This window comes from Oncorhynchus masou, chromosome 21, assembly GCF_036934945.1.
Source record: "Oncorhynchus masou masou isolate Uvic2021 chromosome 21, UVic_Omas_1.1, whole genome shotgun sequence".
Taxonomy (NCBI): Eukaryota; Metazoa; Chordata; class Actinopteri; order Salmoniformes; family Salmonidae; genus Oncorhynchus; species Oncorhynchus masou.
The window spans coordinates 41165509-41189949 of NC_088232.1; the positions used below are offsets into that span (position 1 = coordinate 41165509).

A 24441-nucleotide genomic window follows, 5' to 3' on the forward strand; every position below is an offset into this window, starting at 1 on the left:
TTGTGTGTGAGCTGAGTGTGTGTGTGTGTGTGAGCTGAGTGTGTGTGTGTGTGTGAGCTGAGTGTGTGTGTGTGTGTGTGTGTGAGCTGAGTGTGTGTGTGTGTGTGTGTGTGTGTGAGCTGCGTGTGTGTGTGAGCTGAGTGTGTGTGTGTGAGAGAGCTGAGTGTGTGTGTGAGAGAGCTGAGTGTGTGTGTGTGCTGAGTGTGTGTGTGTGCTGAGTGTGTGTGTGTGCTGAGTGTGTGTGTGAGCTGAGTGTGTGTGTGTGAGCTGAGTGTGTGTGTGTGAGCTGAGTGTGTGTGTGTGAGCTGAGTGTGTGTGTGAGCTGTGTGTGTGTGTGTGTGTGTGAGCTGTGTGTGTGTGTGTGTGTGTGAGCTGAGTGTGTGTGTGTGTGAGAGAGAGCTGAGTGTGTGTGTGTGTGTTTGTGAGAGAGCTGAGTGTGTGTGTGTGTGTGGGAGCTGTGTGTGTGTGTGGGAGCTGTGTGTGTGTGTGGGAGCTGTGTGTGTTTGTGAGAGCTGAGTGTGAGAGAGCTATGTGTGTGTGTGTGTAAGAGAGAGAGAGCTGTGTGTGTGTGAGAGAGCTGAGTGTGTGTGTGTGTGTGTGAGAGAGAGCTGAGTGTGTGTGTGAGAGAGAGAGAGCGGAGTGTGAGAGAGCTGTGTGTGTGTGTGTGAGCTGAGTGTGTGTGAGCTGAGTGTGTGTGAGCTGAGTGTGTGTGAGCTGAGTGTGTGAGCTGAGTGTGTGAGCTGAGTGTGGGTGTGAGCTGAGTGTGTGTGTGAGCTGAGTGTGTGTGTGTGTGTGTGTGAGCTGAGTGTGTGTGTGTGTGTGAGCTGAGTGTGTGTGTGTGTGTGAGCTGAGTGTGTGTGTGTGTGTGAGCTGAGTGTGTGTGCTGTGTGTGTGTGTGCTGTGTGTGTGTGTGCTGTGTGTGTGTGAGCTGAGTGTGTGTGTGAGCTGAGTGTGTGTGTGAGCTGAGTGTGTGTGTGAGCTGAGTGTGTGTGTGAGCTGAGTGTGTGTGTGTGAACTGAGTGTGTGCTGAGTGAGTGTGAGCTGAGTGAGTGTGAGCTGAGTGAGTGAGAGCTGAGTGAGTGAGAGCTGAGTGAGTGAGAGCTGAGTGAGTGAGAGCTGAGTGAGTGAGAGCTGAGTGAGTGAGAGCTGAGTGAGTGAGAGCTGAGTGAGTGAGAGCTGAGTGTGAGAGCTGAGTGTGAGAGCTGAGTGTGAGAGCTGAGTGTGAGAGCTGAGTGTGAGAGCTGAGTGTGAGCTGAGTGTGAGAGCTGAGTGTGAGAGCTGAGTGTGAGAGCTGAGTGTGAGAGCTGAGTGTGAGAGCTGAGTGTGAGAGCTGAGTGTGAGCTGAGTGTGAGAGCTGAGTGTGAGAGCTGAGTGTGTGAGAGCTGAGTGTGAGAGCTGAGTGTGAGAGCTGAGTGTGTGAGAGCTGAGTGTGTGTGAGCTGAGTGTGTGTGTGTGTGAGCTGAGTGTGTGTGTGTGTGTGTGTGAGCTGAGTGTGTGTGTGTGTGTGTGAGCTGAGTGTGCGTGTGTGTGTGAGCTGAGTGTGCGTGTGTGTGTGAGCTGAGTGTGCGTGTGAGAGAGCTGAGTGTGTGTGCCGAGTGTGTGTGTGTGTGCCGAGTGTGTGTGTGTGTGCCGAGTGTGTGTGTGTGTGCCGAGTGTGTGTGTGTGTGCCGAGTGTGTGTGTGTGCCGAGTGTGTGTGTGTGCCGAGTGTGTGTGTGTGCCGAGTGTGTGTGTGTGTGTGCTGAAGGTGTGAGTGTGTGTGTGTGAGCTGAGTGTGTGTGTGTGCTGAGTGTGTGTGTGTGTGTGTGTGAGCTGTGTGTGTGTGTGTGTGAGCTGAGTGTGTGTGTGTGTGAGCTGAGTGTGTGTGTGTGTGAGCTGAGTGTGTGTGTGTGTGAGCTGAGTGTGTGTGTGTGTGAGCTGAGTGTGTGTGTGTGTGAGCTGAGTGTGTGTGTGAGAGAGCTGAGTGTGTGTGTGTGTGTGTGTGTGCTGTGTGTGTGTGTGCTGAGTGTGTGTGTGAGCTGAGTGTGTGTGTGTGTGTGTGTGCGAGCTGAGTGTGTGTGTGTGCGTGAGCTGAGTGTGTGTGTTTGCTTGAGCTGAGTGTGTGTGTGTGTGAGCTGAGTGTGTGTGTGTGTGTGAGAGCTGTGAGTTTGTGTGTGTGTGTGAGCTGTGAGTTTGTGTGTGTGTGTGAGCTGTGAGTTTGTGTGTGTGTGTGAGCTGTGAGTTTGTGTGTGTTTGTGTGTGTGTGTGAGTTTGTGTGTGAGCTGTGAGTGTGTGTGTGAGCTGTGAGTGTGTGTGTGAGCTGTGAGTTTGTGTGTGAGCTGAGCTTGTGTGTGAGCTGAGTTTGTGTGTGTGTGTGAGCTGAGTTTGTGTGTGTGCGTGAGCTGTGAGTTTGTGTGTGTGCGTGAGCTGTGAGTTTGTGTGTGTGCGTGAGCTGTGAGTTTGTGTGTGTGTGTGTGTGTGTGTGTGTGTGTGTGTGTGTGTGTGTGTGTGTGTGTGTGTGTGTGTGTGTGTGTGTGTGTGTTTGTGTGTGTGTGAGCTGAGTGTGTGAGCTGAGTGTGTGTGTGTGAGCTGAGTGTGTGTGTGTGAGCTGAGTGTGTGTGTGAGCTGTGTGTGTGTGTGTGTGTGTGTGTGTGTGAGCTGTGTGTGTGTGTGTGAGCTGAGTGTGTGTGTGTGAGAGAGAGAGCTGAGTGTGTGTGTGTGTGTGTGTTTGTGAGAGAGCTGAGTGTGTGTGTGTGTGTGGGAGCTGTGTGTGTGTGTGGGAGCTGTGTGTGTGTGTGGGAGCTGTGTGTGTTTGTGAGAGCTGAGTGTGAGAGAGCTATGTGTGTGTGTGTGTGTGTGTGTGTAAGAGAGAGAGAGCTGTGTGTGTGTGAGAGAGCTGAGTGTGTGTGTGTGTGTGAGAGAGAGCTGAGTGTGTGTGTGTGAGAGAGAGAGCGGAGTGTGAGAGAGCTGTGTGTGTGTGAACTGAGTGTGAGCTGAGTGTGTGTGAGCTGAGTGTGTGTGAGCTGAGTGTGTGTGAGCTGAGTGTGTGAGCTGAGTGTGGTTGTGAGCTGAGTGTGGGTGTGAGCTGAGTGTGGGTGTGAGCTGAGTGTGGGTGTGAGCTGAGTGTGTGTGTGTGTGTATGAGCTGAGTGTGTGTGTGTGTGTGTGTGTGTGTGTGTGTGAGCTGAGTGTGTGTGTGTGCTGAGTGTGTGTGTGTGCTGAGTGTGTGTATGTGTGTGCTTAGTGTGTGTGTGCTGAGTGTGTGTGTGTGTGTGTGTGTGTGAGCTGAGTGTGTGTGTGAGCTGAGTGTGTGTGTGAGCTGAGTGTGTATGTGAGCTGAGTGTGTGTGTGAGCTGAGTGTGTGCTGAGTGAGTGTGAGCTGAGTGAGTGTGAGCTGAGTGAGTGTGAGCTGAGTGAGTGTGAGCTGAGTGAGTGTGAGCTGAGTGAGTGTGAGCTGAGTGAGTGTGAGCTGAGTGAGTGTGAGCTGAGTGAGTGAGTGCTGAGTGAGTGAGTGCTGAGTGAGTGAGAGCTGAGTGAGTGAGAGCTGAGTGAGTGAGAGCTGAGTGAGTGAGAGCTGAGTGAGTGAGAGCTGAGTGAGTGAGAGCTGAGTGAGTGAGAGCTGAGTGAGTGAGAGCTGAGTGAGTGAGAGCTGAGTGTGTGAGCTGAGTGTGTGTGAGCTGAGTGTGTGTGTGTGTGTGAGCTGAGTGTGCGTGTGTGAGTTAGCTGAGTGTGCGTGTGTGTGTGAGCTGAGTGTGTGTGTGTGTGAGCTGAGTGTGTGTGTGAGAGCTGAGTGTGTGTGTGAGAGAGCTGAGTGTGTGTGCTGAGTGTGTGTGTGCTGAGTGTGTGTGTGTGTGTGCTGAGTGTGTGTGTGTGAGCTGAGTGTGTGTGTGTGTGTGTGTGTGTGCGAGCTGAGTGTGTGTGTGTGCGTGAGCTGAGTGTGTGTGTTTGCTTGAGCTGAGTGTGTGTGTGTGTGAGCTGAGTGTGTGTGTGTGTGTGAGAGCTGTGAGTTTGTGTGTGCGTGTGAGCTGTGAGTTTGTGTGTGCGTGTGAGCTGTGAGTTTGTGTGAGTTTGTGTGTGAGCTGTGAGTGTGTGTGTGAGCTGTGAGTTTGTGTGTGTGTGTGAGCTGAGCTTGTGTGTGAGCTGAGTTTGTGTGTGTGTGTGAGCTGAGTTTGTGTGTGTGCGTGAGCTGTGAGTTTGTGTGTGTGCGTGAGCTGTGAGTTTGTGTGTGTGCGTGAGCTGTGAGTTTGTGTGTGTGTGTGTGTGTGTGTGTGTGTGTGTGTGTGTGTGTGTGTGTGTGTGTGTGTGTGTGTGTGTGAGTGAGCTGAATGTGTGTGAGTGAGCTGAATGTGTGTGTGTGAGCTGAGTGTGTGTGTGTGAGAGAGCTGAGTGTGTTTGTGTGCCTGTTTTTGTGTGACAGCGTGTGTGTGACTGCATGTGTGCAGTTGGTGCAGCAGCTGTGTGATGGCAGCCTGTGAGCACGGTCCAGTGGCTCCTCAGACATCCTCTTTGGTGTGTGTCTGCTCTGGCTTGTCACACTGTGTGCCAGCGCAAACCGGCCTGCCCCTCTTGGCCCCACTCAGGGACACTGAAGGAGAACGCTGTCTACTGCTCTCTCCAGCAGGCTTAAAGACACAGGAAACTTAGACTTAGTACACACCGTCCATGTGTGTGCGCCTGTGCGTGTGCGCCTGTGCGTGTGCGCCTGTGTGTGGGCAGATGAGCGTGTGTGTGGGCAGATGAGCCTGTGTGTGGGCAGATGAGCCTGTGTGTGGGCAGATGAGCGTGTGTGTGGGCAGATGAGCGTGTGTGTGGGCAGATGAGCCTGTGTGTGGGCAGATGAGCGTGTGTGTGGGCAGATGAGCGTGTGTGTGGGCAGATGAGCGTGTGTGTGGGCAGATGAGCTTGTGTGTGGGCAGATGAGCCTGTGTGTGGGCAGATGAGCGTGTGTGTGGGCAGATGAGCCTGTGTGTGGGCAGATGAGCGTGTGCGCCTGTGCGTGTGCGCCTGTGTGTGGGCAGATGAGCGTGTGTGTGGGCAGATGAGCGTGTGTGTGGGCAGATGAGCCTGTGTGTGGGCAGATGAGCGTGTGTGTGGGCAGATGAGCCTGTGTGTGGGCAGATGAGCGTGTGTGTGGGCAGATGAGCCTGTGTGTGGGCAGATGAGCGTGTGTGTGGGATGAGCAGATGAGCGTGTGTGTGGGCAGATGAGCGTGTGTGTGGGCAGATGAGCCTGTGTGTGGGCAGATGAGCGTGTGTGTGGGCAGATGAGCCTGTGTGTGGGCAGATGAGCGTGTGTGTGGGCAGATGAGCCTGTGTGTGGGCAGATGAGCGTGTGTGTGGGCAGATGAGCCTGTGTGTGGGCAGATGAGCGTGTGTGTGGGCAGATGAGCGTGTGTGTGGGCAGATGAGCCTGTGTGTGGGCAGATGAGCCTGTGTGTGGGCAGATGAGCCTGTGTGTGGGCAGATGAGCCTGTGTGTGGGCAGATGAGCCTGTGTGTGGGCAGATGAGCGTGTGTGTCTGAGCGCATGTGAGCGATCGTGTGTGTGTGAGCGATCGTGTGTGTGTGAGCGGGTGTGTGTGTGTGAGCGGGCGTGTGTGTTGTGAGCGATCACTTGTGAGGGCTTTTGTGTGTGAGGGCGTTTGTGTGCGTTTGTGAGCGTGAGTGTGTGTTTGTGTGAGTGTGTGTTTGTGTGAGTTTGTGTGAGCGTGTGTGTGCGTGAGTGTGTGTCCTGCTCTATTGCTGGCTGGGGCTGTCATAGGGGATGTTCTCTCAGTACATCAATCCCAAACCCTGTTTGCACCCACATTCCGCAGTGAGAGGGCAGCACACACACCGTCAGCTGTGCGACAACTGTCAGGCCTCCACAACATGCACCACAGGATGCATACAGAAACACACACCGTCAGCTGTGTGACAACTGTCAGGCCTCCACAACATGCACCACAGGATGCATACAGAAACACACACCGTCAGCTGTGTGACAACTGTCAGGCCTCCACAACATGCACCACAGGATGCATACAGAAACACACACCGTCAGCTGTGTGACAACTGTCAGGCCTCCACAACATGCACCACAGGATGCATACAGAAACACACACCGTCAGCTGTGTGACAACTGTCAGGCCTCCGCAACATGCACCACAGAATGCATACAGAAACACACACCGTCAGCTGTGTGACAACTGTCAGGCCTCCGAAACATGCACCACAGGATGCATACAGAAACACACACCGTCAGCTGTGTGACAACTGTCAGGCCTCCACAACATGCACCACAGGATGCATACAGAAACACACACCGTCAGCTGTGTGACAACTGTCAGGCCTCCACAACATGCACCACAGGATGCATACAGAAACACACACCGTCAGCTGTGTGACAACTGTCAGGCCTCCACAACATGCACCACAGGATGCATACAGAAACACACACCGTCAGCTGTGTGACAACTGTCAGGCCTCCACAACATGCACCACAGGATGCATACAGAAACACACACCGTCAGCTGTGTGACAACTGTCAGGCCTCCACAACATGCACCACAGGATGCATACAGAAACACACACCGTCAGCTGTGTGACAACTGTCAGGCCTCCACAACATGCACCACAGGATGCATACAGAAACACACACCGTCAGCTGTGTGACAACTGTCAGGCCTCCACAACATGCACCACAGGATGCATACAGAAACACACACCGTCAGCTGTGTGACAACTGTCAGGCCTCCGCAACATGCACCACAGAATGCATACAGAAACACACACCGTCAGCTGTGTGACAACTGTCAGGCCTCCGAAACATGCACCACAGGATGCATACAGAAACACACACCGTCAGCTGTGTGACAACTGTCAGGCCTCCACAACATGCACCACAGGATGCATACAGTAACACACACCGTCAGCTGTGTGACAACTGTCAGGCCTCCACAACATGCACCACAGGATGCATACAGTAACACACACCATCAGCTGTGTGACAACTGTCAGGCCTCCACAACATGCACCACAGGATGCATACAGTAACACACACCATCAGCTGTGTGACAACTGTCAGGCCTCCGAAACATGCACCACAGGATGCATACAGAAACACACACCGTCAGCTGTGTGACAACTGTCAGGCCTCCGCAACATGCAGTAAAAGTGCAATATGTGCCTTGTAAAAAAGCTAACGTTTAAGTTCCTTGCTCAGAACATGTGAAATATGGTGGTTCCTTTTACCACGAATATTCCCAGTTAATAAGTTTTAGGTTGTAGTTATTTTTGGAATTATAGTACTATTTCTCTCTATACCATTTGTATTTCATATACCTTTGACTATTGGATGTTCTTATAGGCACTATAGTATTGCCAGCCTAATCTCGGGAGTTGAAAGGCTTGAAGTCATAAACAGCGCTGTGCTTCAAGCATTGCGAAGAGCTGCTGGCAAACGCAGGAAATTGCTGTTTGAATGAATGCTTATGAGTCTGCTGCTGCCTACCACCGCTCTGCTATATCAAATCATTGACTTAATTGTATGTAATATGATATGATAAACACACGGAAATATGAGCCTTAGGTCATTAATATGGTAAAATCCGGAAACTATCATTTCGAAAACAAAACGTTTATTCTTTCAGTGAAATATGGAACCGTTACGAAATTTTATCGAACGGGTGGCATCCATAAGTCTAAATATTGCTGTTACATTGCACAACCTTCAATGTTATGTCATAATTATGTAAATTATGGCAAATTAATTACTCTCTTTGTTAGGAAGAAATGGTCTTCACACAGTTCACAACGAGCCAGGCGGCCCAAACTGCTGCATATACCCTGACTCTGCTTTCACAGAACACAAGAGAAATGACACAATTTCCCTAGTTAATATTGCCTGCTAACATGCATTTCTTTTAACTAAATCTGCAGGTTTAAAAAAATATATACTTGTGTATTGATTTTAAGAAAGGCATTGATGTTTATTGTTAGGTACATTGGTGCAACGACAATGCTTTTTTCGCGAATGAGCTTGTTAAATCATCACCCGTTTGGTGAAGTAGGCTGTGATTTGATGATGAATTAACAAGCACCGCATTGATTATTTGCAACGCAGGACAAGCTAGTTAATATCATCAACCATGTGTAGTTAACTAGTGATTATGTTAAGATTGATTGTTTTTATAAGATAAGTTTAATGCTAGCGAGCAACTTACCTTGGCTCCTTGCTGCACTCACGTAACAGTTGGTCAGCCTGCCACGCTGTCTCCTCGTGGATTGCAATGTAATCGGCCATAATTGGCGCCCAAAAATGCTGATTACCGATTGTTGTGAAAACTTGAAATCAGCCCTAATTAATCAGCCAACCTCTAGTTGAGACTAGAAGAAGGGGACGGGTGTGTTCGCACAGTGAGCCATGCAAGCTAGAACCGCCACTGGCAATGAGCATCAGTCTGGTTTCTCTGTCATGTTAATGTTGAGGGAGCATGCACGCTTGAGCACGTATAGTAGTTGCCTACCTGGCCTGCTGCACGCTAATCTAGGAAAGTGCCTATTTGGGGATGTTTGATATCTGTCTTAGTCACCAGGTCCTCCACTAATATGCTTAGCTTCTCAGTTATTTTTTCTTCACCTCACACAGTAAGGCAATGAAGTCTATTTTTTGTTTTACATATTGCGAATTATAGCCTAATAGTTCCTCACTGTTGGCCTATTTGAATTGCCCACAATCTCTTCCTCGATAATCACCAAGCCTCGGTGTGAAAGTGCAAAACATCTGATGATCCCATATATCCAATGGAACGTCATGAAATACATTTCTTTCTCTTGCGCAGAAACAGTTGTCAGTGCTCCACGGGAAACTCTGGGCCCATAATAGGCTAGTTTCAACAATGTTGCAAGTTCCCAAGAGACAGTTTCTGGAAGGATCCAGTTTTTTTGATTTGATACAATATTGCACTTCACTATGCGCTCATTTAGGCTATTCAGCCGCCAATGATCACGGTCTATCAAGCAATGTGTCCATATGGCAGAGGCTGATGCTTTCACATTAGTTTAATTTAAACTTGTATATTTGTATCGTTTTTATTAAGATTTGTATGATTTAACCACGTGACAATGATTTTGAGAAACGGAAACGTTATTATTGAAATGAAAATGCACAATCATAACTGACATGCAGATGGTAGGATGATTTGTCTGCTTCTCCAAACTTGAAACTCAAGCGTTGCCTGTGAATTCTTTATAAAATAATTGCCTCCACTTTTCTATGGTTGGTTTTATAAGCAAGGTAAGGCATGCATCATAATATGAAATCAAACATTCAGGTTTTAAACAATTAAATATGTTTTGAAAATGCATACTGCCTACGGTTCACATTGTAAAGTGGTGGGTGATGTGCTGATAGCCTTCCTACCATTGTTTTTCTCATGGTCAATTTGGTTAGCAACAATTTTTAATTTATCTCCTTTTTTGCTTTTTGGGGGCAAAAGCCAGCAATTACCGGATAATGAAAACCCTGGTGTGAATAGTATAGTATGCTATGTTTAGTATAATAGGCTATGTTTTACATTTCAATTTAACATTGTTGTGAATTACTTACTTACTAACCTCTACTTGATCTGTAAAGGGGATGTGTTTTCAATAGTGTTTTATCCCCATGTATCCAGGCGTGTTGGGGAAGAGATGGAGTAGACAGCAGAGCTGTGTGATTGATGCTAGTTCTATTTGCTCCATCACACTCTGGGTCGAGAGACTTACTGCAGGGACTCAAACAGTCACACTGGCATCCGACAACAATGGGGAACAGGATAGAATAGGACAGCCATCTCAACCAGACAGAGAACTAGAGTCACTAGAGCCCACTGGTGCTGCTCACTAAACCAGAATGATTTACTATGTTTTGGTTATGTAGAAGGATGGGATAGAAAAAGTGGATTTTCTTCAGCCCTCAGCAGTTTGATACTAACAGTTTATCAAAGTTGTCTACTGCGAGCGACATGTGTTTTGTTTATTTGACGTTAACCTCCCGAACTTTGTCTGTCACATCAATCATCCATGACCTTCTCATCTTCTGTCCCCAGGATGGCAGACCGGTCACAACATTACTGTTACTGGACAACTTCAGACATGCTTGGATGTGTGGGAAATATTATACCTCTCCATTAAATAGATTATGGGGTTATTTAGAAATGTCGGATGTACAGTTGAAGTTGGAGGTTTACATACACCTTAGCCAAATACATTTTTCACAATTCCTGACATTTAATCCAGGTAAAAATTGCCTGTTTTAGGTCAGTTAGAATCGCCACTTTATTTTAAGAATGTCAAATGTCAGAATAATTGTAGAGAGAATGATTTATTTCAGCTTTTATTTCATCACATTCCCAGTGAGTCAGAAGTTTACATGCACTCAATTAGTATTTGGTAGCATTGCCTTTAAATTGTTAACTTGGGTCAAACGTTTCGGTTAGCCTTCCACAGGCTTTCCACAATAAGTTGGGTGAATTTTGGCCCATTCCTCCTGACAGAGCTGGTGTAACTGAGTCAGGTTTGTAGGCCTCCTTGTTCGCACTCGCTTTTTCAGTTCTTCACACAAATTTTCTATAAGATTGAGGTCAGGGCTTTGTGATGGCCACTCCAATACCTTGACTTTGTTGTCTTTAAGCCATTTTGCCAACTTTGGAAGTATGCTTGGGGTCATTGTCCATTTGGAAGACCCATTTGCAACGTGTTCACGCTACATGTTCCCCAAGGGCACCCCCCACCCCCTCAACTCAAAAAGTGGCGCACAAAATGCAAAAATATTCTTAGAAATATTTAACCTCCACACATTAACAAGTCCAATAGCTCAAATGAAAGATAAACACCTTGTTCATCAACCCAGCGAGTCAGATTTCTAAAATGTTTTACGGTGAAAACATAGCACATATGTAAGTCAAACCACCACAAAGACACAGACGATATGTAGCCATTTTGTCGACAAAAGATGCAATCACAAATGCAGGATAAATCTTCATCAGATGACAGTAATAGGACATGTTACACAGTACATTTATGTTTTTTTCAATAATATGCAATTTATATCCATAAATCTCCGTTTACATTGACGCCATGTTCAGAAAATGCTAAAAAATGTCTGGAGAAATTATAGATAACTCCGCCGGATTACGCCAGATAACAGCAATACACATCATAAACTTTGACTAAATATACATGTTCTACATATAGTTAGAAAGATACACTGCTTCTTAATGCAATCGCTTTGTCACATTTCTTTTTAACATTACAGAAATCGTTTACTATTCAATAATCTGAGACGGCGCTCAGACATAAGCAATATTTCTCCGCTATGTTGGAGTCAACAGAAACACAAAATTACAACATAAATATTCACTTACCTTTGATGGTCTTCGATCAGAATGTAGTGGAAGGAGTCATACTTACCCAAAACATCGTTTGGTTTCAAGTCGTGTGTCTTTGTATTAGCAAATGCGACAAGTTCCAGCTGAAATGCATCCAAAATGACTACTGGTCCCGAGGGGTTGCGCATCAAAACTTCAAAATTACATATTATATGTCGACTAAACTGGTCAAACTAAGTGCAGAATCAAGCTTTAGGATGTTATTAACGTACAAAACAATTGGCGATTCAACCGGACAAAAGCAATTCCTCTCAGACAATCTGGAACGGAGGAATGACTGTGTACAATTTGCGCCAGAGCGCGCATCTATTTTCTCGCGACACCCAGTATTTTGCCTACCAAAGGGTCAAAGCTCGCGGGATTTGCACAATTAAACGCTCTATTGATAGAAGACATCTCGCGTAAGACATAGAAACTGTTCCCAGATCCATAGCTGGTTGGGAAGGGTGGGGGCGATGACGTCAAAGTTGGCCCAACTTTCCTGATGAGAAAACTAGTTTGGGAGATTGGCTGCCCTGTGTGTTCTGCTATACATACAGACATAATTCAAATGGGTTTAGAAGCTTTAGAGTTTTCTATTCAATAATTATTATTATATGCATATATTAGCAATTTTGGACAGATTTTTATTCAGTTTACTATGGGCACGCAATTCATCCAAAGGGGGCAGTATTGTCCCGAGCGTTAACAGGTTTTAACTTCCTGACTGAAATCTTGAGATGTTGCTTCAATATATCCACATAATTGTCTTGCCTCATGGCGCCATCTATTTTGTGAAGTGCACCAGTCCCTCCTGCAGCAAAGCACCCCCACAACATGATGCTGCCACTCCCGTGCTTCAAGTTGGGATGGTGTTCTTTGGCTTGCAAGCCTCCCCCTTTTTCCTCGGAACATAACGATGGTCATTATGGCCAAACAGTTATAATTTGGTTTCATCAGACCAGAGGACATTTTTCCAAAAAGTACCATCTTTGTCCCCATATGCAGTTGCAAACCGTAGTCTGGCTTTTTTTATGGTGGTTTTGGAGCAGTGGCTTCTTCCTTGCTGAGCGGCCTTTCAGGTTATGTCAATATAGGACTCGTTTTACTGTGGATATAGATTATTTTGTACCTGTTTCCTCCGGCATCTTCACAAGGTCCATTGCTGTTGTTCTGGGATTGATTTGCACTTTTCGGACCAAAGTACATTCATTTCTAGGAGACAACGCGTCTCTTTCCTGAGCGGTATGATGACTGCGTGGGCAAAGAGGCACTGAGTTTGAAGGTAGGCCTTGAAATTCATCCACAGGTACATCTCCAATTGACTCAGAAGCTTCTAAAGCCATGACATTTCGTGGAATTTTCCAATCTGTTAAAATGCACAGTCAACTTAATGTATGTAAACTTCTGACCCACTGGAATTGTGATACAGTAATTTATAAGTGAAATAATCTGTCAACAATTGTTGGAAAAATTACTTGTGTCATCCACAAAGTAGATTTCTTAACCGTCTTGCCAAAACTATAGTTTGTTAGCAAGAAATTTGTGGAGTGGTTGAAAAACAAGTGTTAATGACTCCAACCTAAGTGTTTGTCAACTTCTGACTTCAACTGTATACTTTTGGGAGTTTATTGGCATGGCTGTTCATATTTACACAGTAACACTAGGAACACTTTGTTGCTCTGAGACTTTTAAGCATCAGGAATTGCTTTATTATTGGCCATAAACATATCCATCAATCAACCCACAATTTTGATGTAATGATCCCTTACTTTTGTGCATGGACAGTCTCTCCCTCCCTCCTTCCTTCCCAACTCCTCTCAAAGCTAGGCTTTCATTTTGATAAACGATGAAACTGCAGTTGTCATAGAAACGGAGACCTGTGATGAGTGTGATATCCAGTCCATCCCCTCAGCATAGCGATGTATCACCCAGACTGAGGTTAGAGGGAGCAGTGTGTGTGTGCACATGTTCCTGTGTGTAATAGCTTGTTTTGGCCCTCACAGCCGTAAGGGAGAACGAGTAGATTTAGTTTCACTGTGTCCGGAGGCTTAAGCTAGGAAGTTGTATAATCCCTAATACTTTGTCAGGAGGGTTCCAGCCAGGCTTTGCTCAGGATTCCCATTTTATATTTGCTAGGTGGAGGAGGGGAGCAGGATGCTCGGGAGCATTCTGGAAGCACCGAAACTAACCCAATTTCCTGCTCCATTTCCCCTGTGCGTCCTTTTCCATGGAGGACAGAGTTTACGACACACACACACTGTCACACCATGGCCAGAGGTCACACCGGTTATGGAGGAGTCAGTCAATCGGGGGTAGATTGTGCATATGACAGCAGAGTGACACCACACACACCCCGGAACACCGAATCGGTGTGAAATGCTATACATCAAAATATCATCTCAAGTAATTTTAAAAGCCACAAGATGAAACGCTGTTGACATATTTTGGGGTGAGAGGGAGGGAGCTGATGCCAGTGTCTGGTCGCTCTGTGACGTCCCAAACCATATAGTCATAGAGCCATATAGACTGTCATCCTGACCTCATTGAAGCCATCAGGTCATTGTATTTTACCTCCCTTTTTAATGAGATCAGCAGGTGGTAGGTACATGGTCTTTGGGGGAGGAGAGCAAGGAGCACTGTGGGCAATACTTTTCCATAGGCCGCCCTGGTTCCTCAGTCATCACAATGGGAGATGGAGGAAAGATGAGAGGAGGAATGGAGGGGGATAGGTAGGGAGGAATGGGGAGGGGGAGATAAGTGGAGGGGGAAGGGGAGGACAGAAGAGAAGATGAGAGGAAAGGTCTATGTTCCTGTCCAACAAACACCATCTGAAGCAGAAAAGTATTTCCTCTTTCTTCTTCTCTGGTCTTTCATTCCTTTTTTGGTGCCTTAACACTTACTTCTCCCCAGCAGAGAGGAGTAGGAAGTCAAGGCCGTGTGTGATTATGACTCCTGGCTTTATAACAAGTCAGGCTTTTATAGGGCAGGAAATCCAGTCTGGCCTTCACCTAGTGTACAGCACCACTACAGGCTTCTATCTCTGATAGATGTCATCAGGGAGGGTTGGTCTGGTGTTCTACTTTCTCTCTCTCTCTCATTTCTCTCTTTCTCTATCATTCCCCCTCTCTCTCTTGTCCCCAGTCAGATCTACTGCATCGAGAATGCTCACGGGCAGCTGGTTCGAGACCTGGACTTCAATCCTAACAAACAGTACTACCTGGCCAGCTGTGGGGACGACTGCAAGGTCAAATTCTGGGACGTGAGAAACATCAACGAGCCAGTTAAGACCCTGGAAGAGCACTCCCACTGGTGGGCACCTGTGCTGCGCTGTAGACACACACGCACAGGACACAAGCACACACACAGGACACAAGCACACACACAGGACACAAGCACACACACAGGACACAAGCACACACACAGGACACAAGCACACGCACAGGACACAAGCACACGCACAGGACACAAGCACACGCACAGGACACAAGCACACGCACAGGACACAAGCACACGCACAGGACACAAGCACACGCACAGGACACAAGCACACGCACAGGACACAAGCACACACACAGGACACAAGCACACACACAGGACACAAGCACACACACACACACAGCAGATACATCCATATTCTTCCCATCTTTGTGGAATAGTACTTGTAGCCTCAAACCCACTCTTTGTACAACCAACAGAAGATGAACATCATTCCTACCAATAAGCATCAATTTGGTAACAAAGGACACTGAACAGTCCTATCCCACTCATGTATGCGTGCTTACCCTAATGTATATACTGGCCCGGGCCTGTCAAAATGTACTGTATGTCTAGTTATGACAAGAAGTTTGCTGCTGCTACAAACATGCATTCATGTAAAACACTTGTCCATCAGAGGTTAAGTACATTGCACTGCCATGTTCAGGCACGGCCGTCCCCTCATTAGGCAGGATTAAGCAGCCTCCTATGGCGGCAGATTGACAAGGGGGGCATTTTCTGAGCTAAACTGACCAAGACTCACCTCCAACAATGACACATAAAACCTCTCGTAATTCTGCCTAAAAACAATGACAATTTCTCTCAACTAGTGGCATATGTGCTTTTTAGGTGGGCGCTGATGCTGCCCTGTGATAAGCAGTGCACACTTTGTTTAAGTTAGGGACACAAAATATTTAGCTTGTCCATTCTCAGCGCGCCTCTCCAGAGTGCTGTTGTAGAGATGCATCGCTGCAGCGCTCCACCAACATGCCGTCAAATAAATCATCTTAACATAAATCATGTAGCAGATACTGAATAGGATATTGTAGAAAGAGTATGTGACATTTTCTGTAGCCTACAGGCTGGAGATAAAATGTATGACAATGTAATGAGACAGACACTTTTTACATCATGCAGGTTTCTCCGATCAAGTAGCCTAACCTAAATGGCAACCAATCAAAATAAAAAATGCGTTGTCATGTTAAAAAACAACATATCCTAAAAACAGGACAGGTCGAAGTAAAATGGACAATCACAACTGTTGTCCAGGAGTTTCACCCCATCAGTGGGTTTAAGTTTGTATCTGTCAACTTTTGACAAGCTGAGCGAAAAATAAAATACTTCTGCGTGTCCTGCTGTGTAAACACTTTGCAAATAGGCTCTGAGTTTAAATAGGCAAATTGATTAGTCACATTGCAGCCGACATAGTAGGCTACGCCCCAGTAAGCACGAGCCAATGTCTTTTGGATGTCTTTTTTTGGTCCAGTCCGGTGTTTTACAAATGGTCGGCTTACCACATAGATGGACATTCAGAAAATTCCATTTCAGGCAGTACTGTAGACTACTCCTCTATAAGCACGGACCGACGCCGATGCCTTTCGGACATATTTATTGGTGCAGTCCAAACTGGCCTTGATTTCACATCCACAATCTTTGGTTTTTGGTCCGGTCCAGACAAAATCTAAACCAATCATGGACACTGATGTTTGGTTCAGATTTAGACCGGCCTTGATTTCCACGGACACCGGTCTGGCCCATATTTGAACCAATCATAGACCTTTATGTTTGGTTCAGATTTTGTCTGGTCGGGACCAGCCTTGATTTGGCCCAAACAGAACATAGTCTATAAACGTACTTTCAAATTTCATTCAGTAACAAAAATGAGCCTGATTTAAACATCAGGGAAAATACATATTTTCAACATCTGGAAAAATAGTATTTTCTACTGTCATTCAGAACAGAAAATAAACCTGATTTCAACATCCCAAAAATATGATTTTTCAACATCCTGGAAATTATGTATTTTAAACGTACGGAAAAAACATCTTTTCATCTTTCATTCAGAACCTAAATTGAACCACACTTCAATGTCTGGAAAATACATCATACGTTTTCAATGTCATTTTACTTAATGGGACTGTTCCACTTTTGCGGGGGGTAGCATTTTTGGTCTCGCCTAGTGCAGCAGAATGGCAAGGACCGGCCCTGTGTTCAGGTGTTATAGGTGCTTACTGTAGCTATTCTGTGATGACCCGCAGTGCTCAGGGCTATGTAAGTAGCTAGCTGAACACAGTGCCCTGCAGTATTCAGGGGTGTGAGTACTATGTCTGTAGAGACACGCTCTCAGATAATGACTGTCTGAGAGCCATGCCGTTGCTGCAGCTAGAGCAGCACACCAATCACTGCATGATAAAAACACACACATACACACACACACACACACACACACACACACACACACACACACACACACACACACAGGATGCTATCTCTGAAAGACAGATAGATGGGCCAAATGTATCCTTAACAGTGTAGATGTCTATTCTGATAGATAGTAGGTTCCAGCCTACCAGTGTTTTCTGAGCAGTGCTTCGAGGGCGTCAGGGCTCTGCTATTAGGGACAATTTTTTTTTAGAAGGGAAGAGGAAAGAGTGCGCTGAGGCAGCTTTTCTGTCAACAGGCCAGTTATTCTTCAATCACACTCGATAAGGAGCTAGGATCCACCACTGAGCTCTGCCCTAGGATAAGAGAGACTGACTAACCATCATTACACAACACCTCACGGCAGTACTAACTAAACAGCAGAGAAACAAAGCCCATATCCATCTCAATTACCACATACAAATGTACTGAAGAGCCAGAGGGCAGGTTGGTATTTATTGTCATGACTTTTGCTCGAGAAGCAGCTATGCAGAGTGGTCACTAGCTGGCACAGCGACAGAGTCATAAAATCTGATTTGACTAACCTTAATTTAAGACCAAAAAGCTAATTTTGTTTTCATACATTTTTACGATATTGCCAATTTTGACTTTTCAGCTGGCCCATCTAGCAGAAATTGCTCAGTTCTACCTCCAGGATAAGACTGACAATAAACGTCAACCTGCACTCCGAGGGAGAGACGGATAGTGGAGAAAAGGAGCTGTATAGATACTAAAATTGGATGTATTAAAAACACCCATTCACTGATTCCCTGTGTGTGTGCCCAGGGTGTGGAGCGTGCGCTTCAACCACTCTCATGACCAGCTGGTGCTGACCGGCAGCAGCGACAGCAGGGTGATTCTGTCCAACATGGTGTCCATCTCCTCCGAGCCCTTCGGTCACCTGGTGGACGACGATGACCTCAGCGACGGGGAGGACAACCACCAGGACGAGAAGTATGGACCCTAAGTCAAAACCTTTACGACATGTCCACTCAGTCATAACTTGTCAACACTGTCCACTTTCTGACATATCTGTCCAGAACTGGCCCCCCTTTGAGCCATATTGGACCAACCTCAGCCTTAACTGTCCACTGTCATCACTGTATCCATCATCTCATGGTCAGTGCAACAGTCGTCCAGTTATTAGTAATCATATTTTTGATACATTTGATTCAGCCTTGTACTCTGGTCTTCATGAACCTCTGCTATTCTTTGCCATATGCCCTATTTTGTTCCGTTTCTGTGCCCACTCTCTACCACTACACATTGTAATAATAATATATATTGATAGATATTTTTTAAAGGATACAGTAACTAGCCTATTATGTGTATAGGAAGCCAGGGTCAGCTGTGTGGAGGAGTACTGTGCCTGGTATAATCACAACCAGACCTTGAACAGAGACTGAGTAATATAACTAGACCTTTGTTTGTGTGTGGTAGGCAGCCTTGTCCTTAACTCACCCTTTTCAACTCACCTCACCCGTGTGTGTGTTCTAGAACTAAGGAGCCCCTGCAGGACAGTATCATCTCTACCTATGAGGAGCATGAGGACAGTGTATATGCGGTGGAGTGGTCCTCGGCAGACCCATGGCTCTTTGCCTCACTCAGCTACGATGGCAGACTGGTCATCAACAGGGTCCCCCGCGCACTCAAATACCATATCCTGCTCTAGACAGACCTCACACTGGACTGAGAAAAGAGGGATAGAGGGCAAGGTTTGGGGGGGTGGGGAGAAGTAGGAATCACGAGAGAGGGATAGAGGGCGATGGATGGGGAGAGAGGGATGGGGAGGGTGTGGAGAGAGTGATAGAGGGCGAAGAATGGTGAGGGATGGGAGAGAGGAATAGAGGGGGAGGGATGGAATAGAGGGCGAGGGATGGGGGAGAGGGATGGGAATGGGAGAGAGGAATAGAGGGGGAGGGATGGGAGTTTGGAATAGAGGGCGAGGGATGGGCATGGGAGAGAGGAATAGAGGGGGAGGGATGGGAGTGAGGAATATAGGGCGTGGGATGGGCATGGGAGAGAGGAATTGAGGGCGAAGAATGGGGAGGGATGGGGAGAGAGGGATAGAGGGGGAGGGATGGGAGAGTGGAATAGAGGGCGAGGGATGGGAAGAGAGGGATGGGATGGGAGAGCGGAATAGAGAGCGAGGGATGGGGAGAGAGGGATGGGATGGGAGAGAGGAATAGAGGGGGAGGAATAGAGGGCGAGGGATGGGGGAGAGGAATAGAGGGCGAGGGATGGGGATGGGAGGGCGGAATAAAGGGGGAGGGATGGGGAGAGAGGGAAAGAGGGCAAAGGATGGGGAGGGATGAGAGAGACGAATAGAGGGCGAGGGATGGGGAGAAAGGGGGAGAGATGGTGAGGGGTGTGGAGAGAGGGAAAGAGGGCGAAGAATGGGGAGGGATGGGGAGAGGAATAGAGGGCGAGGGATGGGGATGAGAGAGAGGAATAGAGGGGGAGGGATGTGGAGAGAGGGAAAGAGGGCAAAGGATGGGGAGGGATGAGAGAGACGAATAGAGGGCGAGGGATGGGGAGAAAGGGGGAGAGATGGTGTGGAGGGGGGAAAGAGTGGCGAAGAGGGGAGGGATGGGGAGAGGAATAGAGGGCGAGGCAGAATGGGGAGAGGGGAGAATGTGGAGAGAGGGAAAGAGAGGCATGGGGAGAAAGGGGGAGGGATGGGGAGAGAGGGAAAGAGGGCGAAGAATGGGGAGGGATAGAGGGCGAGGGATGGGGAGAGAGGGGGGGGGTGTGGAGAGAGAGCGAAGAATGGGGAGAGAGGAGTAGAGGGGGGGGTGGAAGAGAGGGATAGAGGGCGAATAATTGGGAGGGATGAGGAGAGGAATAGAGGGCTAGGGATGGGAAGGGAGGGGGAACAAACTGTGTTCGAGGGCCATAAGGAGAGCCACACTCACCAGACCCTGCACCTACACACTCTCGCATTCCCTCTTGCTATTCTTCTCTCGCTCTCCGTCTCTCTCTTTCTCACCCTCCCATTCTATGAACTGATAAGGCTACACATTCCATTCCCCTTTAATGATGCAGATGACTATGTAGGTTTGGACAGAAAATACAGAAAAACTGCTATCTGTTCTGAACATTGTCAATTAAATGTTATGAATGTAAACTGAATTTTGTTCATTATTATTGGTGAACAGTTACTTTACTAAGCTTTGATAAGGGGATCTTCTGAAGGCTTTTCTCTTTGACTGTGAGCCCATAGGTAGTCTTGTCAGAGATGCCTGTGGGGGATCCCTGCATGCCTCAATGGCAGCTTAACCCCGGGGAATGACTGGAGGTCGACACATGGCATCATGGTTCCTAGATCACCACTCTCTCCCCAAACCCTCTCCCAATCTTTCCTTCTCTTCCACTACCTCCTTGCCCTTTCTCCTCTTCCTCCACCCTTCCACTTCGAGCCCATCTCCTCTCTTCTACTACTTCCATTTCCTCCTTCTCCCCCGTCCCTGTCTTCCTGTACAGCATGTGTTGATGCTGGTCGATAGTGACAGTGCAGAGGTTCGTTAGAGCCAGACACCACTGACAGCCCTTTTAATTGCAGCTTGACTCTGCTCAGGGCTCAGTCTCCGAGCAGAGCTCCATGGTGCCAGGGGAGGCTGTGGGTCTTCATTAACCATGCCCAGGATGGTGTCCAGGACTGGTCTTGAATGTAGAGTAACACCCTTCCCCTCCTCTGGAAGGCAGCTCACATCTACACCCCTCATTATAGCCCAGTCAATTATTGAAAAGGGGATTGGGGTGCAAGTCTAAAGTAGTTTGGAAGCTGAAAACATAATCTTCCCCAACCCATCCTTCTATCTATACTGTCTTTAACTTGGGATTGCGATGCTTATCGGTTGGAAACACAAATGCACACACCCCGTGCCCCAGCGACACACACCCCGTGCCCCAGCGACACACACATCCCTCTCCTTTGTCCACTAAGATGATGCTGGTGTGACAAGCTTGTAAACAATTAGCGTGTTCTTTGTATTCTATCAGAACTCTCGGTGTGTGTGTGTGTGTGTGTGTGTGTGTGTGTGTGTGTGTGTGTGTGTGTGTGTGTGTGTGTGTGTGTGCTGGTGACTGGGGAAGCTGGCATGCCAAGACTGAAAGACACAAATATAGAGTGGTGTCATGACGTTGGCCTGGGGGTAGGTTTATGACAGTCATAAATACCTCTTTTTCCTCTCTCTACCCTACTGATGTTACATTTGCAAAACCCTTGATTAACATAGAGATTCTGGGAACATCAGAAGGTGGGGGGGAAATGAACTATATTCTGGTAATCCGACCAATGGAACATATGCGGTGGTACTTAATGAATATGATGTTAGTTCGGTTGTCATCTGAGACATTCTCATGTGGAAAGTGGACATCAGACACATCAGAGTTATCGGATTCACATTGAATTGTTGTTCAATTTAAATGTTTGAATATGAAATTATTCGTGATGGGATGAAATGTGATTTTAGCTTCTAAAATGTGAGATTTGGGTTTTCATAAGATAGAGCTCTGCTCAATCAGTGGCCCGCCCCTGTGAAGAGACATGGGCTATAAAACTTTTCAAACACTCCCTCCTCTCCCTTCCTATATAAGCCCTTGACGACAATATAACCACCAAGGACGTGAGGACGACGGTCCGATGTCAGAATGGTTCAGATAATAACTACAGAACGAAGCCAACATCAGCGTGAGCTTTGGTTGCGAATGGTATGAACTTTGAACTCTTATTCACTACAGAAGTGATACCTCCTAGCCGTTGAGTTAGCAACAGCCGCTGCAAATGAGGGTTAGGAAGGAACAGACAGAGTATCCCGTCTACCATACAACGATGTTACTACAACTTATTCAATTTACCAGCAGAGACATTCTTCAAGGGACAAAGGACTCGGTTGGGCAACAAGGCCTTCCATCTATCACCAACCTACCGAAGCGTAGCTCAGAGTAAATATTTATTGCATTTTCCTTTTCCAAATGGGCGGTAATTCAGAATGCATAAGATACTGTATTTACGATAGCACAGCTTCGCCCTTTGTTCCTCAGTCTTCCCACTCTTTCACTCAAACCCAGCCCCTTTTCTTTTGTGTAACCAGCTGTCATATCTGTTCCGCCCGCTAGGGACGTTTTCCTTTATGACGTAATTTGTAATCAAGTTATGATTTAAATATATGTATGTGTAATTCTGTGTGATTAGTTAGGTATTTAGTAAATAAATAATTAAACCCAATTTTGTATTGCTAATTCAAATTGTTAGCCAGGGTTCGTACGTATAACTAAGAATTTACAACTTTCAAATGAGACTGAATTAAGATGACGATTAATATTGACTGCTATTGATGTAAAATATTACTAGGTCTTTAAGAGTTTATTCAGAAGATAACAGCTCTATAAATATTATTTTGTGGTGCCCGACTCTCTCTAGTTAATTTCATTTACATGATTAGCTCAATCAGGTAATATTAATTACGGAGAAATTATTTTATAGAATAGTATGTTATATCACTTAATCCGGCATAGCCAAAGACACAACGGGTCAAATATGGACAGAGGTGTGGATAGGCATCAATAGATGGATGACAAAAACATTCCAGTAATTCAGCTATTTTCATCACAGGTGCAGACCTTTTAATCTCGTAACAAACATCTGAATACGTGCCTCCTGAGTCCTGACGGACACCATCTGATCGGTATTCATCAATGGCCTTGCTATTAATACATTCACAGTAATAGAGTAAACTAACAATGCTCATTGATATTCAATATGCAGTCTCCACCTGTGGAGAGGGAAGAGGACTGCTGATACTGCAGATAACTGGACCGCTGTGCTGTGTACCACTGTTTTAGTGTCCACAGGCTACACCACATTACTTCTTGGCCCCAGTCCCTCTCTTCTGTTAATACTTCAGTATTCCAGTGTGAATTAGGAGTGGTGAGGTGTTTTCGGAGGTGACTGCTTTAAATATCGTCGGAAACAGCCGATGGAAATGTGACGCATGCAGTAGCGTCGAGCTCCAAGAGTTCAACTGTTCCACCCGGCGCAACTGCCAAGTATCGTTTGTGTCACCCAGTCATGTGACCTCTAGTGTACATGCCAGCGGTGGTGACGAGCATCTTCACGCCACGACTCCGGATCTCCTAATCCTAGTGTGACTGTTAGTGAATACCAAGAGACATATAGAGGAGAGGAAAATGTAACTCATTTATTTATTTCACATGTTTCAAGTAAGACTGAGCCTTAATGGTATTTTATATACAATTTCATATGCAATCTAAATATTATGCAGACTGGCAGCTGCTTGTCTGAAAACCCCTTCCTTCACACTTTCATTGCCTCTTCAGCTTTTTGAAATCTTGGATGAATAAAAAAATACTCTGCCCTACCTTCTGAATGTTTTTGAAATGGAGGGTAATACGTGTGCCCTACCTTCTGAGTGTGGGGTAATACGTGTGCCCTACCTTCTGAGTGTGGGGTAATACGTTTTTAAATTTCCATGTTGTAGCTCAGTGTCAAATTCATATAAAGAGTCCTCATGTTTGATGTCATTAAGCCTTTGTCAAATAGAATGACCCACTTTCTTATGGGCAACGCAGTACAACGCAGTACAACGCAGTACAATGGACATCACAGCAGGCCATGTGGCTCCTTTCTCAACCTCATTGTTCCTATATGACAGAACAAGCGCCAGTGGATGTGCTGTTATTTATGGGGCTTTACCACCATAAGACACATATAATTGCCTCTCAAAAGCTGTAATTGCTTTCATCTCTCATGTCCAGCGCCAAACGTCCACACACATGCCCTCCGTGTCTCCATGGAGATAGTGGCTATGCTTGTTTTTTTTTATGTTACCTTTATTTAACTAGGAAAGTCGGTTAAGAACAAATTCTTATTTACAATGACATCCTACACCGGCCAAACCCAGACTATGCTGGGCCACCCTATGGGACTCCCAATCACAGGCGTTTGTGATACAGCCTGGAATCGAACCAAAGGTGTCTGTAGTGACACCTCTAGCACAGAGATGCAGTGCCTTAGACCACTGCGACTCATGAGGGACATTGAAGCCATGATGTCGCCCAGAGTGGGGATGGAGTGTGTATTGGCAATGGTCGCTTTGTGTGTGTGTGGAACTGTATTGTTCTATTTGATGTGTGCAATGTTGGTTGTACAGGGCTGATTTTCAGGTACATAAATACAGAGTATTTGTAACTCATTCTTATTTGGAATGAAGGCTACAGTAGCAAGCAGTTTTTATGCTGATAAAGTCAATGAAACACAGTCTGTCTCTGCAAACAGTACGTTTTATTCAATGAGTATATAGGTCTGACATGGGGGACATTTCATGGAGGACTGCTTGATATGATACGAGTGTATGGGGGAGTCCATCACCAGAG

The 24441-nt window shown here is 46.6% G+C and overlaps 1 protein-coding gene across 1 annotated transcript in view; it reads left to right on the top strand.

Moving 5' to 3' along the window:
• Positions 1-18827, top strand: part of eipr1 (EARP complex and GARP complex interacting protein 1) — a 48850-nt gene extending 30023 nt beyond the window's left edge. Inside the window, exons 7-9 of the mRNA XM_064928483.1 lie at positions 14509-14676; positions 17830-17997; positions 18541-18827. Coding sequence (XP_064784555.1) covers positions 14509-14676; positions 17830-17997; positions 18541-18715 — 511 coding nt within the window. The 3' untranslated portion in view covers positions 18716-18827. The remainder of the gene's footprint in view (positions 1-14508; positions 14677-17829; positions 17998-18540) is intronic.
• The last annotated feature ends 5614 nt before the right edge of the window (positions 18828-24441 follow it).